The sequence below is a fragment of the Phyllobates terribilis genome, unplaced genomic scaffold (assembly GCF_046119375.1).
Source record: "Phyllobates terribilis strain yellow unplaced genomic scaffold, ASM4611937v1 Scaffold_10__3_contigs__length_209671492, whole genome shotgun sequence".
In the NCBI taxonomy this organism is placed as follows: Eukaryota; Metazoa; Chordata; class Amphibia; order Anura; family Dendrobatidae; genus Phyllobates; species Phyllobates terribilis.
In genome coordinates this window covers 158,187,939-158,203,753 of record NW_027362770.1, presented here as the reverse complement: position 1 = coordinate 158,203,753, position 15,815 = coordinate 158,187,939, and the positions used below count along the sequence as shown (strand labels likewise).

The following is a 15,815-nucleotide window of genomic DNA, read 5'->3' as shown; positions in this document are numbered from 1 at the left end:
CTGCCCTGCAGCGGCGGTTCACTCTGACCGCAATCCACGGGTGGCGTAGTCGGACATTTAATCACAAAACCCTATAAATAGACCGCCATTTGGGTTAGCACGAAGAAAAATGGGGCACTACCCACTTCACTTTAAAATGTCACTTTATTGTGGTTCCACAAAAGAGAATATGGAGACAATAGTGGATAACAGCCGTTTCGCATGTAATTCGTGCTTCCTCTGAGCTACAATATTACTTGACAAAGGAATCCCGAGATATATCCCCTAAAAGGCTTTGTGCATAGTTCATACTGTCAGTATGGGCTGACCAACTTTCTTTAAGGAATACTTTTAGTAAAAATTCCCTCCAAAGTACTCTACTTCAAGTGACCCAGTGTAAAATGAGAGGCATATTGAGACACAGCGGCTGTCCGCTAATTATTCCTACTCACCGTACCCCTATTTGTGGCCATGGCTCAGTCTCTACAACTCTTCACCGGCCCCTCAATATGTATTAGGGTTCAGCCTAAACCTCCCAAAACTTGATTTCTTGGAGGTTCCAGCACCCTGGAGATTTGCCAACTGCTCCAGGAGTCCAGAAGGACTTCGCTTTTTTCTAAAAGCTTCCCAGATATTATTGCGGGTTGGCAAGTATGGGCTATGTACACACTATTACAGGTCCATACAGTATAGATCCATCATATGGGATTGTGCCCGTGGCCTTAGGTTTAGTATACAAACATCCTAATGCCATTCAAATTATTAGGCTTCATTGAGCGCCTATGACATCATGGACCTTCTTGGTACAGTGCATGAAGTCTTACGAGGTAGAAAATGCTCTCCTGAAACTGATCAGTTGTATATCCCTAAAAATTATTTTTACTATGTATTATTTTCTTTTTACTGCTAGACCCATAAAGGGATTATTTTCCTCTTTATTGAAGGGTATTGTTGGATAGTATATGTAAAAACAAGCACTTTTTCAGTTTACTTCTTGTTCAAATTTTCAGCCATTCTTGAGATATTAACACTTTTCTTTTTATAGCTCATTGCTTTGGAGCAGAACATGCACAGCGCTTACAAGCTCTTTTACTTTGAGCTTGTAAGCACTGTTTTGACGATATGGTTACCTCCTAATCCCAGCCAGCTATAGCACAGTGCTTACAAGATAGACAAAGGGGGTGGTCCATCTTCTGGGAAACGAGCGCTAAACAAAAGAAGTGTTAATAACTCAAAAATGCGAATTTTAATATGCAGTAAATCACAAAAAAGTGGGAATAACCCTTTCAGGCTCTCTTAGTTAAAAAAACAACTTTGCAATAATTTGCAAAACTGCTTCTGTTTAAGAGAACTATCCAACAATATCCATTTATGAAGATGGGAATAACCTTTTAAGAACTGAAACCTTCTGGAAGCAAATAAATATTTAGTAACAAAAATTTTACCAAAATTTTATATATATTTTTTTTATTTAAATATTTATTTTCTAGTTTTTTTATTAATTTTTCTTAAAAAATGTAAGTAAATACATAAATGTTAAAGAAGAAAAAGAAAAGAAACTCAGTGTCAAGTTTGTGGTAGGATGAGGAAGCACGCCAGTTCTCAATAATCATAAAAAAAGCACTCACTGCCAAATATCTATATATTATGATGGTTTAACTAATTTTGAAAAAATATGTAATTTTTCTCCTATTTTTTTTTTCCTCCCAGAACAAAGTCTGTGGTTTATGTGGAAACTTTGATGGAATTCAAAACAACGATTTGATGAGTAGTAATAATCAGGTGGAAAATAACCCAAGTAACTTTGGAAATTCTTGGAAAGTGAAGCCTTTTTGTGCTGATGTTGCAATGGTGAGTATAAGGATGGCATTATAACTATTTTAAAAGCAGTTCATCAAGATATCAGATGTGGTTTTAAAAAAAAAATGTAATATTTGAAAAATATATTTATTATTTTCGATTTTATGGTATAATATTTTGCATTACTTTTACATTTTTAAATTAAAAAAATACAAATACATTAATGAATGAATTCAATTTAAATGAATTTGTAAATAGGTATAATACATTTTTGTATAATTTATTTTTGACATATTTTACTCTCCCATCACTAATGAGTTTTCTTTTTTTTTTTTTTTTACAAAATTCCAATTTTGTTTCACTATTTAAATAAAAAAAAACAAAACAACAAAAAACAAAACTATACAAGTTTAGTATTACCACAGTTGTACTGACCAGGAGAATCCCATCGTCAAGTCTTTTTATCCTGTATAATGATCTCTGTGAAAACACAAAAAAAACAAAAACAACAAACACCAGAACTGATTATTTTCACGATTTTACTTTACCGTCAATTTTTTACCCCCTTTTTCATTTTTTTCGAAGCTACAACTGGGCCCCCAAAAATAAGCCATCATATGGCCATGTTAACTGAAAAATGAAATAGTTGGAGATAGTCTCATATCACAAGTAGAACGTTACCCGCCTGACTGCATTGTGCCAGGTGTCCAGTTTAGTGGAGGAGGACAGTACTATGGGCTTGTTATCAGGGGTCGGCCTTGGGCCTTTAGTTCCAGTGAAGGATAACCTTAATGCCTTTTTCTTTTTAGATCACGGCCATTACGAACATGCCGCTGTGTCAAGGCAATGCCCTGAAACAAGCTGCAGTGGAAAACGCCTGCGATATCTTATGGGATGACATCTTTAAAGATTGCCATAAATTGGTAAAGTGTTTTTTTTTATCTATTTTTCTAGGATAAATTGGTGATTCTATTGGGAAAGTTATACTAGATGCTGAAGTACCATTTACACTTTGGGTCCTGTGTTCTCACACGGCCCAGATGCTTCACATTATTTTTTATCCCAATAGGTGGATCCAATACACTACCATGATGTCTGCACGTATGACACATGCGTCTGTGAATCCATCGGGGACTGTGCGTGCTTCTGTGACTCCATCGCAGCGTATGCTCATGCTTGTGCTCAGGAAGGAGTTCATGTGCAATGGAGGTCATCTCACTTTTGTCGTAAGTAAAATATCTCATATATTATGAACTCCTGGCTTGAGAGGTCTCAAGGGTTTACATATACACTATATAGACAAACGTATATGCCCCCTACACATTCAACCTGCAGGAGTTTTTCTGGCCTCCCATTCTACATCCATAGGCATTAATATGGAGTCACCCATCTGAAGCTATAACAGCTCCTGCTCTACTACAAAGGATTTCTACAAAATTTGGAAATGTCTGTGGGAATTTTTGCCTCTTCATCTAAAAGAGCATTTGTGAGCTCAGAGCCTGATGTTGGGGAGACCCGGGCTCACAACCTCCGTTATAGGTGTTGGATGGGGTTGAGGTCCGGGCTCTGTGCGGCCAATCATGTTCTTCCACTAAACTGCCCCTCCATGACTCTATGGACCTTGTGCACTGGGGACGGTCATGGGGAACAGGAAAGGCCATTCCTCAAACCACTCCCACAAAGCTGGAGGCTACGATTTTACACAATGTCTTGAGCTGAGGCATTAAGATTATCCTTCACTGGAAGTAAGGGCCCAAGGCCGACCCCTGAAAAACAGCACATAGTATTGTCCTCCTCTACTAAACTGTACAGTGGGCACAATGCAGTCAGAAGGTGACGTTCTCCTGGCCGTCACCAAACCCAGACTTGTCCATCAGACACCAGATAGAGAAGTGTAATCCATCACTACACAGAATACGTTTTCTCCAGAGTCCTGTGGTGGTGGCTTTACATCACTCCATCTGACACTCAGCATTGTGCTTGGTGATGTAAGGCTGCATGCAGCTGCTCGGCTATGAAGCTCCCGGGGAAGGGGCGTAGCGTTTGTGCTGAAGTTATGCCAGAGGAGGTCTGAACTCTGCAGTTATGAAGTCAGCAGAGCGTGAGTGACTTTTCTGTCCTCTGCTCCTCAACACTCGGTGACCCCACTCTAACATTACAGGGTCTCCACTTTGAGGCTGAGTTGCTACGGTTCCTTCCACTCTTAATATCACTCACAGGTGATGGGGGAAGATTCAGGAGGAAGAAATGTCATGAACGGACTTGTTACCTCGGTGGCTCGTATTACAGGACCGCGCTGGTATCAGTGAGCTCTGCACCCCTGGCCATTCTGTCACATGTTAGTAAAGGTAGACGGCAAGGCAGGGGGCCGGAGGTTATACACAAGGGGGGATTGGTCGGAGGTTATACACCTGGGGTGAGGAACAAGATGTTATACACCAGGGGCGAGGGGCCGGATGTTATACACTGGAGGCGAGGGGCCGGATGTTATACACTGGAGGCGAGGGGCCAGATGTTATACACCAGGGGCGAGGGGCCGGATGTTATACACTGGAGGCGAGGGGCCGGATGTTATACACTGGAGGCGAGGGGCCGGATGTTAGAAAGCAGGGATGAGGGGCTGAATGTTATACATGGGGGGGCGAGGGGATGGATGTTATACACTGGAGGCGATGAGGTCTGATGTTATAGACCAGGGGGCAATGGGACCCAATGAGAAATTCAGTTCAGTGATTAACACATGTGCCTCAATGCTTATGTTAATTTAGTGTATATATGACATTTATTCAGGAATCTCTATACATATCTGATGCCTCTGGTAACATTTGGTTGTATTTTATGAATATAGCACAGAGTTGTGAAGAGAAGAATGTGAAGGAGCTGGACTATGTGTGTGAATGGAGATATAACAGTTGTGCACCGGCTTGTCCAGTTACCTGCCAACACCCTGAACACACAAATTGTCCCCTTAAATGTGTGGAAGGCTGCCATGCCCACTGCCCTCCTGGTAAGTTCTCTCTGTTGATATATGCCTTTAAAATATAATAAGAACAGTTTGGTGAAGGATTAACCACCATCACAAATGAAGGAGGAACCTCGTGGGCCGGACAATGTGTATTAGTTGTACTAAGGACCTCTAGTGGATAGTTGATGTAATGTTTGTTATATGTTTTATGGTATTAATTTACCTTTGTATGAATATATGGCTAGATAGTTCCTTGTAAGGAAGCATGTTCAGAAACTTAAAGGTACACCATCATCATTGGCCAAGAAATTCACTTCTTGTTTTACAACCTATGGGCAAACTTAATGCCGGTATTATTTTTCAGGGGGTTAAATCCAGAATTATAAGTATTGTACTGCATAAGGTCAGACATAAAACAGGATGAAGACAACTAAACCAAATCAGAGTTTGGGGGGTTATCTGAGAGGGATTGGGGATTTCATTGCCCATATGAATGGGGCTGAGGTGTCGATACGACACAGGCTCTTGTAATTGTATGATATAAATCAACCACATTATATTGCTTCATTACATTCAAAATAGAAAAAAAAAATTAGCGTTTTATGTGTCTCCATAGTAACAGACTACAAACAAACCCTGTGTAGTCTGAGTCTGCAGTCCTCTGTGCCCTTTTTATTTCTCAAGTAAATTTAGTGCATTTGCATAAAGTGAGGGACAGATGGAAGGAAGTTGGTCTACAGGTGGAAAAGTATTTACACCCTTTAATTAATTTAATTTTTTAGTGTAACAAAAAGCGTAAAGTCGAAGTCACTTTTGTTGCAAGTGTTAATGATCACAAGGTGGCAAAGAATTCTTTAAACATTATTCAAACTCCTTGTTTTGTAGCTGTTCCGCTATCAGCAACAATTCAAGGAACGATATAAAATAATTTGCAGCCGCCGAGCAGATGGTTGTTTTAATAGAATGGATAAATATCGTTGGCCGAGACTTCACAAAACAAATTCCAACATCCATAAGAATTTGCAAATAACTTTTTTTATAGGCTGGAGACGGAATGCTTTTAGTACTAATCTAACTTTTTTTTAGTTTTTTTTTTTCTTTGAAATTTAAATAACATTGAAAAATAATGTATATACGGCCAAGGGTGCAATCACTGGGGTCGCAAAGGGTGTGACCAGGCCCGTGGAAGCAGGGGGCTCGGCGACAACAGAGATTTCTTCAGCTGAATGTGTGTCCTCGGTTGTACACTCTGCTAAAATGTATTGTGACTCAGAGTCACCAGCTCCCTGAATTGCAGTAGTTAAACTCACCGCCGGTCTATCATAGACCGGCAGGTAAGGGAGGCATACCCGTCATGGGCGGTGCATGACATCACTGCCTTGTACCGCCCCGCTGTGACGGCTATGGAGGAGAAAGAGGATGCTGCTCGCCGTGGGAGTGTGGAAAAGTAAGTATAATCATTTGTCTGTTTTGTTTTTTAAAGATGTGTTGGAGAAGAGCGCCAGGACATAGCAAAGAAAGGGGCCAGGATAGGGGACATTATTAAAGAAAGGGACCAGGATGGGGGACATTATTAAAGAAAGGAGCCAAGATGGGGGACATTAATTAATGAATAGGGCCAGGATGGGGGATATTATTAAAAAAAGGGGCCAGGATGGGGGACATTATTAAAGAAAGTGGCCAGGATGAGGGACATTATTAAAGAAAGGGGCTAGGATGAGGGACATTATTAAAGAAAGGGGCTAGGATGGGGGACATTATTAAAGAAATGGGCCAGTACAGGGCACATTATTAAAGAAAGTGGCTAGTATGGGGAACATCATTAAAGAAAGGGACTAGGATGGGGGACATTGTTGAAGAAAGGGGCAAGGATGGGAACATTATTAAAGAAATGGGCCAGGACAGGGCACATTATTAAAGAAAGGGGCCAGGATGGGGGACATTATTAAAGAAAGAGGCCAGGATGGGGGACATTATTAAATAAAAGGGCCAGGATGGGGGACATTATTAAAGAAAGGGGCCAGGATGGGGACATTATTAAATAAAAGTGGCTAGGATGGGGAACATTATTAAAGAAAGGGGCCAGAATGGGGTACATTATTAAAGAAATGCGCCAGTACAGAGCACATTATTAAAGAAAGTGTCTAGTATGGGGGACATCATTAAAGAGAGGGGCTAGGATGGGGACATTATTAAAGAAAGGGGCCAGGATGAGGGACATTATTAAAGAAAGGGGCCAGGATGGGGGACATTATTAATGAATGGGGCCAGGATGGGGGACATTATTAAAAAAAGGGGCCAGGATGGGGGACATTATTAAAGAAATGGGCCAGTACAGGGCACATTATTAAAGAAAGTGGCTAGTATGGGGTCATCATTAAAGAAAGGGGCTAGGATGGGGGACATTGTTAAAGAAAGGAGCTAGGATGGGAACATTATTAAAGAAATGGGCCAGGACAGGGCACATTATTAAATAAAGTGGCCAGGATAGGGGATATTATTCAAGAAATGGGCCAGTACAGGGCACATTATTAAAGAAAGTGGCTAGTATGGGGTCATCATTAAAGAAAGGGGCTAGGATGGGGGACATTGTTAAAGAAATGGGCCAGTACAGGGCACATTATTAAAGAAAGTGGCTAGTATGGGGTCATCATTAAAGAAAAGGGCTAGGATGGGGGACATTGTTAAAGAAAAGGGCTAGGATGGGAACATTATTAAAGAAATGGGCCAGGACAGGGCACATTATTAAAGAAAGGGGCCAGGATGGGGGATATTATTCAAGAAAGGGGCCAGGATGGGGGACATTATTAAAGAAAAGGGGCAGGATGGAGTACATTATTAAAGAAAGTGGCCAAGATGGGGGACATTATTAAAGAAATGGGCTAGAATTGGAACATTATTAAAGAAATGAGCCAGTACAGGGCACATTATTAAATAAAGTGGCTAGTATGTGGGACATCATTAAGGAAAGGGGCAAGGATGGGGGACATTATTAAACAAAGGGACCAGGATAGGCGACATTATTTAAGAAAGAGGCCAGGACAGGGCACATTATTAAGGAAAGGGGCCAGGACAGGGCACATTAGTAAAGAAAGGGACCAGGATGGGGCACATTATTAAAGAAAGGGGCCAGGATGGGGGATATTATTCAAGAAAGGGGCCAGGATGGGGGACATTATTAAAGAAAAGGGGCAGGATGGAGTACATTATTAAAGAAAGTGGCCAAGATGGGGGACATTATTAAAGAAAGGGGCCAGGATGGGGGACATTATTAATGAATGGGGCCAGGATGGGGGACATTATTAAAAAAAGGGGCCAGGATGGGGGACATTATTAAAGAAATGGGCCAGTACAGGGCACATTATTAAAGAAAGTGGCTAGTATGGGGTCATCATTAAAGAAAGGGGCTAGGATGGGGGACATTGTTAAAGAAAGGGGCTAGGATGGGAACATTATTAAAGAAATGGGCCAGGACAGGGCACATTATTAAATAAAGTGGCCAGGATGGGGGATATTATTCAAGAAATGGGCCAGTACAGGGCACATTATTAAAGAAAGTGGCTAGTATGGGGTCATCATTAAAGAAAGGGGCTAGGATGGGGGACATTGTTAAAGAAATGGGCCAGTACAGGGCACATTATTAAAGAAAGTGGCTAGTATGGGGTCATCATTAAAGAAAGGGGCTAGAATGGGGGACATTATTAAAGAAATGGGCCAGGACAGGGCACATTATCAAAGAAAGGGGTCAGGATGGGGGATATTATTCAAGAAAGGGGCCAGGATGGGGGACATTATTAAAGAAAAGGGGCAGGATGGAGTACATTATTAAAGAAAGTGGCCAAGATGGGGGACATTATTAAAGAAATGGGCTAGGATTGGAACATTATTAAAGAAATGAGCCAGTACAGGGCACATTATTAAATAAAGTGGCTAGTATGTGGGACATCATTAAGGAAAGGGGCAAGGATGGGGGACATTATTAAACAAAGGGACCAGGATAGGCGACATTATTTAAGAAAGAGGCCAGGACAGGGCACATTAGTAAAGAAAGGGACCAGGATGGGGCACATTATTAAAGAAAGGGGCCAGGACATTATTACAGGATAGGGGGACATTATTGCAGGGGCCTGTACATTTTACCGACATTCTGGTGGGGGCCCAGGTCCAAATTCTGCACTGAGGGCCATAAAACTCTGGTTATTCCACTGCATATGGCCTAATTATACTTATGGATTTCCCTAGGGAATAGTCTTGATTAATTATAATTAATCTACATAATTATGTGTGTGTTTACATTTCTACATATTACTATTATTCTTTTTCACACTATTCAGTAATATCTTTTTGGATCAAGTACCAAATTGATCTCAGCGTAAAACCAAAAATAATAGAAATGTGGAAGAACGGAGCAGAGACTGCACATCTCTGTCTGTCTGGGTATAAAAGAGTTGTCCCAAAATCACAACTTATCACCTATCTACAGGGTGGCTGATAACTTTCTGATCTCCAAGGAACCGCAACACCCAGTGATTAGTAAAGCTGTTCCAGAATTGTGAATACTGCACAGATAACCCATAAGTACAGCTACTTCATTCATTTTCTAAATCCACGGACCTACTGAAGACACAGATAGAAGAAAAGAAATGGAGATGGCCAAGAACAGTGTTTAGTTATCAGCTAACTCCATTAGCTCTTTAGAGAATAGATAGAGCAGCAGCACACATGTACAATCTTTGCTCGTTTCACACTGTGGACCAGGGACCCCAGTCCTGGTGATTGCTGGGGTCCATAGGAGATTTGCCAGTACTGAATCATCTACCTTGTGAATAGGTGGTAATGATAAGTTTTGATTTTGGTGCATCCCCTTTAATGTTGAGAGCATATCCAAGCATCTAAAGTACCAAAAATCAGAAAATAAATGAAGTGTTAAAAGGCTACAGGATTCATGCTGTTCCAGTAGTAAAACTGTCTCGATCCCCTTGTAGATGTGTTGTAGGGGTTTTACGAGGATATAATAAAATGGCCCCTGTCACATAATTCAAACGGCAGCCCATCCTGGTCATTTCTTAGGACGTGCTACAAGCTGAAGAAACACGCCTCCTGGGAACTATGTCTTAACTGTCAGAGGAGCTGTGTAGTAAGCACACACTAGTGAGGTGCTGGCAAAGAGCTGTGACAAGAGAAGAAATATTCTCAGCTTACTGAGCACAAAGGATTTTCTTCTCCACCCACCAAGTCATTCATGTGCAGCCAGCCAAGGAGAAGGTTTATTTCTTCTCTTGTAACAGCCCTTTTCCGACACTTTACCAGAGTGCATGCTTATGATACAGCTCCTTTCACTCCCAATTCATAGGTAAATTCTGTTCTTAGTCAAGACAGAAATTTCCATTACTGAGATAGGAGATGACAGTTGGTGTTTTTAAAATTCTATGCAGGAGGGAGGAGCTAGAGGCAGACACAGACATTCTAGGGAGGAGCTAGAGGCAGACACAGACATTCTAGGGAGGAGCTAGAGGCAGGCACAGACATTCTAGGGAGGAGCTAGAGGCGGACACAGACATTCTAAGGAGGAGCTAGATGCAGACACAGACATTCTAGGGAGGAGCTAGAGGCAGACACAGACATTCTAGGGAGGAGCTAGAGGCGGACACAGACATTCTAAGGAGGAGCTAGATGCAGACACAGACATTCTAGGGAGGACCTAGAGGCAGACACAGACATTCTAGGGAGGAGTTAGAGGAAGACACAGACATTCTAGGGAGGAGCTAGAGGCGGACACAGACATTCTAGGGAGGAGCTAGAGGCGGACACAGACATTCTAGGGAGGAGCTAGAGGCAGACACAGACATTCTAGGGAGGAGCTAGAGGCAGACACAGACATTCTAAGGAGGAGCTAGAGGCGGACACAGACATTCTAGGGAGGAGCTAGAGGCAGACACAGACATTCTAGGGAGGAGCTAGAGGCAGACACAGACATTCTAGGGAGGAGCTAGAGGCGGACACAGACATTCTAAGGAGGAGCTAGAGGCGGACACAGACATTCTAGGGAGGAGCTAGAGGCAGACACAGACGTTCTAGGGAGGAGCTAGAGGCAGACACAGACATTCTAAGGACGAGCTAGAGGCAGACACAGACATTCTCGGGAGGAGCTAGAGGCAGACACAGACATTCTAGGGAGGAGCTAGAGGCCGACACAGACATTCTAGGGAGGAGCTAGAAACAGACACAGACATTCTAGGGAGGATCTAGAGGCAGACACAGACATTCTAGGGAGGAGGTAAAGGCATATACAGACATTCTAGGGAGGAGCTAGAGGCAGACACAGACATTCTAGGGAGGAGCTAGAAACAGACACAGACATTCTAGGGAGGAGCTAGAGGCAGACACAGACATTCTAGGGAGGAGCTAGAGGTAGACAAAGACATTCTAATGAGGAGCTAGAGGCCGACACAGACATTCTAGCGAGGAGCTAGAGGAAGACGCAGATGTGGCACCCCAGGGGTCTGGTTTCCTACAGTAATGTAATGTTATGTCTGAGAGCAGGTGGGAGGTCCTTTGGTCAGGGATCCTGTGCATGCCACACCTCCTGCCCAGTCTTGGGAGGGGAAGACCTTCCCCTAGATAAACCCGGGGCTGAAACAGGGTTAGTCAGTCAAGGAGAGTAGAGACAAGAAACAGTCACAGGAAGAAACAGCAGAAGCTCAGTGGGAGCAATACTACTACAAGTCAGGGGCTGGCAGCTGCAGAGCTCGCCCTGACTGAGAAGCTTTCTTACCGGACCCGGCGTCCGAGGCTGTGGGGACTAACTCTTACCCAGCAGCAGAAGCCGACCGGCAGGGGATTTCAGGTCCTCAGGCCCAGAAACCCGAAGGCACGGTCACACGCGTGGGACCAGCGCCGCCATCGTGGAGCGGAAGCCATTAGAAGGCCCCGAGTCACCGGCCATACGGGTGAGCACCACACGGTACACTCAGGGACGTGGGCTACTTATATCCGCTTCTAGCAAGGTAGCCAGAAGAGTACAGTCAGTTTGGGAGGCCTACAACTCCGCCTGGCCAGGGGAGATCCCATCTGCTCAAGGACTGACCAGGCTCCGTTCGCTAGCAAGTACTCCGGGAGGGTCTATCGTTGTTACCAGTAAAGACCCTGAATTACACCGCACCGTCTCTGAGTGGTTCCTGCTACCCTCATCTTCCACGTCGGCTGCCCTGAGGCCATACCCCTCCCGTTGGGGGTTATACTATCACGCTGCACAATTCTACACCGGCCTCAGCGGTCTGCCCTGCAGCAGCAGCTCCATAGCTGCAAATCAACGGGTGGCGTAGTCGACACTCAAATAACATCTATCAAGACTGCCACACACTGAGTTGACTCCCTGGGCACGGACCGGGTCCCCGCCACTCGGAGACTACAACCCTCATCTGATCCGGTTCCGGGTAAGCCCCCGTGCGCGAGACGCTGCGCGACACAGCAGGCCCAGGGGCGCGTCAACTTTGGCGTAGTCGGCAGGATTTCGTGCCCGCAACCACCGGGTACTGCGTGCCTGAAAAAGAGACTTTTAAAACTTACCATCCGTGAAGTTTTCCCGCCATCGGTGAAGATTCCCGCCATCCGGCGCCATTTTCAGCCTTCTTCCCGCCATCTGTGAAGATTCCCGCCATCCGGCGCCATCTTCAGCCTTCTTCCCGCCATCCGTGGAGTTTTCCCGCCGTTGGACGCCATCTTGAGGACGCCGCGCGGGAAGAAGAGGGGCGTGGACTCCGAAAGCGCGCGAGAACTGAAGCCCCGCCTCACGTCCGGACGTTGCGTAAGGTCCTGGAAGGAGCCCAGCAGACGCCGACGTCACCGGAGCGCGACGGAAGGTCCTCAACCCTGACGATCTACTGCGGAGCCGCGGCCTACGGAACAGGATCATCGCAAGGTAGGCCACGGTCCACTAGGGGGGAGGAAGATGTCGGATGCGGAGGAGAGCTTCATTGCCTCAACCCCCGCCAGCGCCACCGCTGCTGCAGTTATGCCCTTCACCATGCCCTATATCCCGGGAGCAGCTTGGCTACCCCAGTACTCAGGGGAGTCACATACCCTGCATGACTTTAGAGAAAAGCTGGATAGCCTCTTCCAGGTGTACCCCCTCACAGAAGTGCAAAAAGTGAGCATCCTGGTGGCCCAACTAACCGGGGCAGCCAAAAGGGAAGTAAAATCCTGGCCACCTGGGAGGAAGACTGTCGCAGGGATACTAACCCGGCTGAAGGACACCTTTGATACCCGCACCTCAGCCGAGATTAAGCTTAGATTCTACGGGTGCAAGCAGCGAGCGCATGAGAGTATAAGGGACTATGCACTAAACCTACAAGAGGCCCTGAGGGCCATTAAGCAGACCGACCCTGATGGAGTGGGAAACGAGGACAGGCTGTTGACCGAACAATTTATAGAGGGACTATATTGTAATGCCCACCGAACCCAGTTGCGGGCGATGGCCTTACAGGATCCCCATCTGGGCTTTGCACAGTTCAAGGACAGAGCCATCCGGGTGCTCCGAGAACCGGCACCGGGTGGCGTTGTGACCCACAGGCGCCCAGCTATCACTTACCACCAGGAGGCGGCGCCCTTGTCGGCAGGGCCTGTGGGAGCTGATGCGCAGGCTTTGGACAATGACCCGGCTCCAGACCTACACCATCAGGTCCAAGAGCTAGTTAAGAGCGTTGCTGCGCTAACCCGAACTGTGCAGTCTTTACAGGTTTCCACCCCAGGGAAGATTCAGCTGGCATCCGGACCGGAGGACATCCCGTGGCGTCGACCAAGGAGGACCCCACCGGCCAGAGGAAGACCCAGTGACCGATACAGCGAAGACGGACGACCCATCTGCCGCCGCTGCAATCAACCCGGACATATGGCAAGGTACTGTTCTTTAAACGGGCACAACCTGGGGTAGAGGGCCAACCCCCAGGAAAAAGATCACCAGGCCCATCGAACTGGCGCGACAGATATGTGGGAGGACGTCCAGTCTTGCCTGTGGTACTGGATGGCATTCCCATGAGTGCCCTACTGGACACCGGGTCACAGGTCACCACCATCCCGTACGTGCTCTTTAAGCAGTACTGGAATGACTCGGATATTACCCGCTACCCTGACGACGACTTGAGTATCATCGCCAGCAATGGCCAGCCCGTGCCACAGATCGGATTTAAAGAGGTGACCATCAAAATCGGTAGAGTCGAACTGGCAGCACAGGGACTGATCATTGTAGATATTGACAAACATGAGAGTCACCCAAAAATAACTCTAGGAACTAATGTAATTGAAAATTGTCTTGCAGAGGTGATTTTCCTTTTACAGCAGGTTGCCAAGAACGCCAGTTCCGGCGAGCAGCGGGTGCTCCAGAAAGAGATCCGGGCACTGATGCGACGGCAACAGGTGGAACTCTCCGGCGGTGAGATTGGTAGCGTAAGAATGTGTGACCCTTTTCCTATTGCCATGCCCCCAAAAAGTGAAATGATGATTTGGTGCCGGGCAGCTATTGGTCTGAGAGGTAGAGATTACCAGGCAATGGTAGAACCAGTTTACTCAGACAGTAGGCCCACCATCTTGACAGCACGGGGGGTGGTTAATGTACGCCATGGGAGGGTGCCCGTTCGCATAATCAATATCGGGAAGAGGGAAGTGTACCTGCCCCGGTATGCCACGCTAGCCAAATTATATACCATTAACCAAAATGCTATACAATCTGTGGAACCCTTGCCTCCATCTCACCCGGAGGAAGGTAACGGCTCTAAGAAAACAAAGGAGGACTGGTGTCAGCAACTACATTTGGGTACTGACTCCACTCCCTCCCATCAGAAACAGGGAGTCTATCGGGTGGTTCAAGAGTACGAGAGAGTGTTTAGTAAACACCCGTTAGACTTCGGGCGAGTCAAGGGGGTAGAACACCACATCCCCACGGGAGACCATCCTCCCATAAAAGAGAGGTATCGACCCGTACCCCCTGCACACTACCAACATGCCAAGGGGATGCTTAGAGACATGAAGGAGGCTGGGGTGATCAGGGATAGCTGTAGCCCCTGGGCAGCTCCACTAGTCTTAGTCAGAAAAAAAGACAACACCATGAGGATGTGTGTAGATTACCGGAAAATCAACCGTATCACACACAAGGATGCGTACCCCTTACCAAGGATAGAGGAGTCATTGGCTGCTTTAAGATCTGCTAACTTCTTCTCTACCTTGGATCTCACTAGCGGGTACTGGCAGGTTCCTGTAGCAGAGGCGGACCGGGAGAAGACCGCATTCACCACCCCGATGGGACTTAGCGAGTTCACCTGCATGCCGTTCGGACTCTGCAACGCACCAGGAACCTTCCAACGACTAATGGAGTGTTGTCTGGGCCACAGAAACTTCGAGACGGTCCTGTTGTACCTGGACGATGTCATCGTATATTCCAAGACGTATGAGGACCACCTGAAACACCTGGCGGAAGTGTTCGAAGCTCTGGCGAGTTACGGCCTAAAGGTGAAACCCTCCAAGTGTCACCTCCTGAAACCAAAGGTGCAGTACCTGGGACACGTGGTGAGCGCTGACGGAGTGGCTCCCGACCCTGATAAGATCACCGCAATTAAGGAATGGCCAAGCCCCTCCAGCGTAAAAGAAGTGCGGCAGTTCCTCGGGTTGGTAGGCTACTACCGAAGGTTTATTCCCGGTTTCACCAAAAAGGCAGCACCTATGCAGGACCTCCTGATAGGCCAGTCCCGGAAGGCCAAGAACCAGAAACCGCCCTTCAAATGGGAGGAGCTGGAAGAAGAGTCCTTCCGCCAGCTGAAGATGGCCCTCACGGGGGACGAAATCCTGGCGTACCCGGATTATAGCCAGCCCTTTATCCTCTACACCGACGCCAGTAACATCGGGCTAGGAGCCGTACTGTCCCAGATCCAGCAGGGGAAGGAACGAGTAATCGCCTACGCCAGCCGAAAGCTGCGACCCACCGAAAGGAATCCCGAGAATTACAGCTCATTTAAGCTAGAGTTCCTGGCCGTAGTATGGGCAGTCACCGAGCGCTTTAAGCATTACCTCGCTTCTTCCC

The 15,815-nt window shown here is 46.1% G+C and overlaps 1 protein-coding gene across 1 annotated transcript in view; it reads left to right on the top strand.

Annotated features, from left to right (window-relative positions):
* Positions 1–15,815, top strand: part of VWF (von Willebrand factor) — a 344,529-nt gene that overhangs the window by 174,896 nt on the left and 153,818 nt on the right. The window contains exons 23-26 of the mRNA XM_073649985.1: positions 1,690–1,830; positions 2,589–2,702; positions 2,849–3,005; positions 4,628–4,786. Coding sequence (XP_073506086.1) covers positions 1,690–1,830; positions 2,589–2,702; positions 2,849–3,005; positions 4,628–4,786 — 571 coding nt within the window. The remainder of the gene's footprint in view (positions 1–1,689; positions 1,831–2,588; positions 2,703–2,848; positions 3,006–4,627; positions 4,787–15,815) is intronic.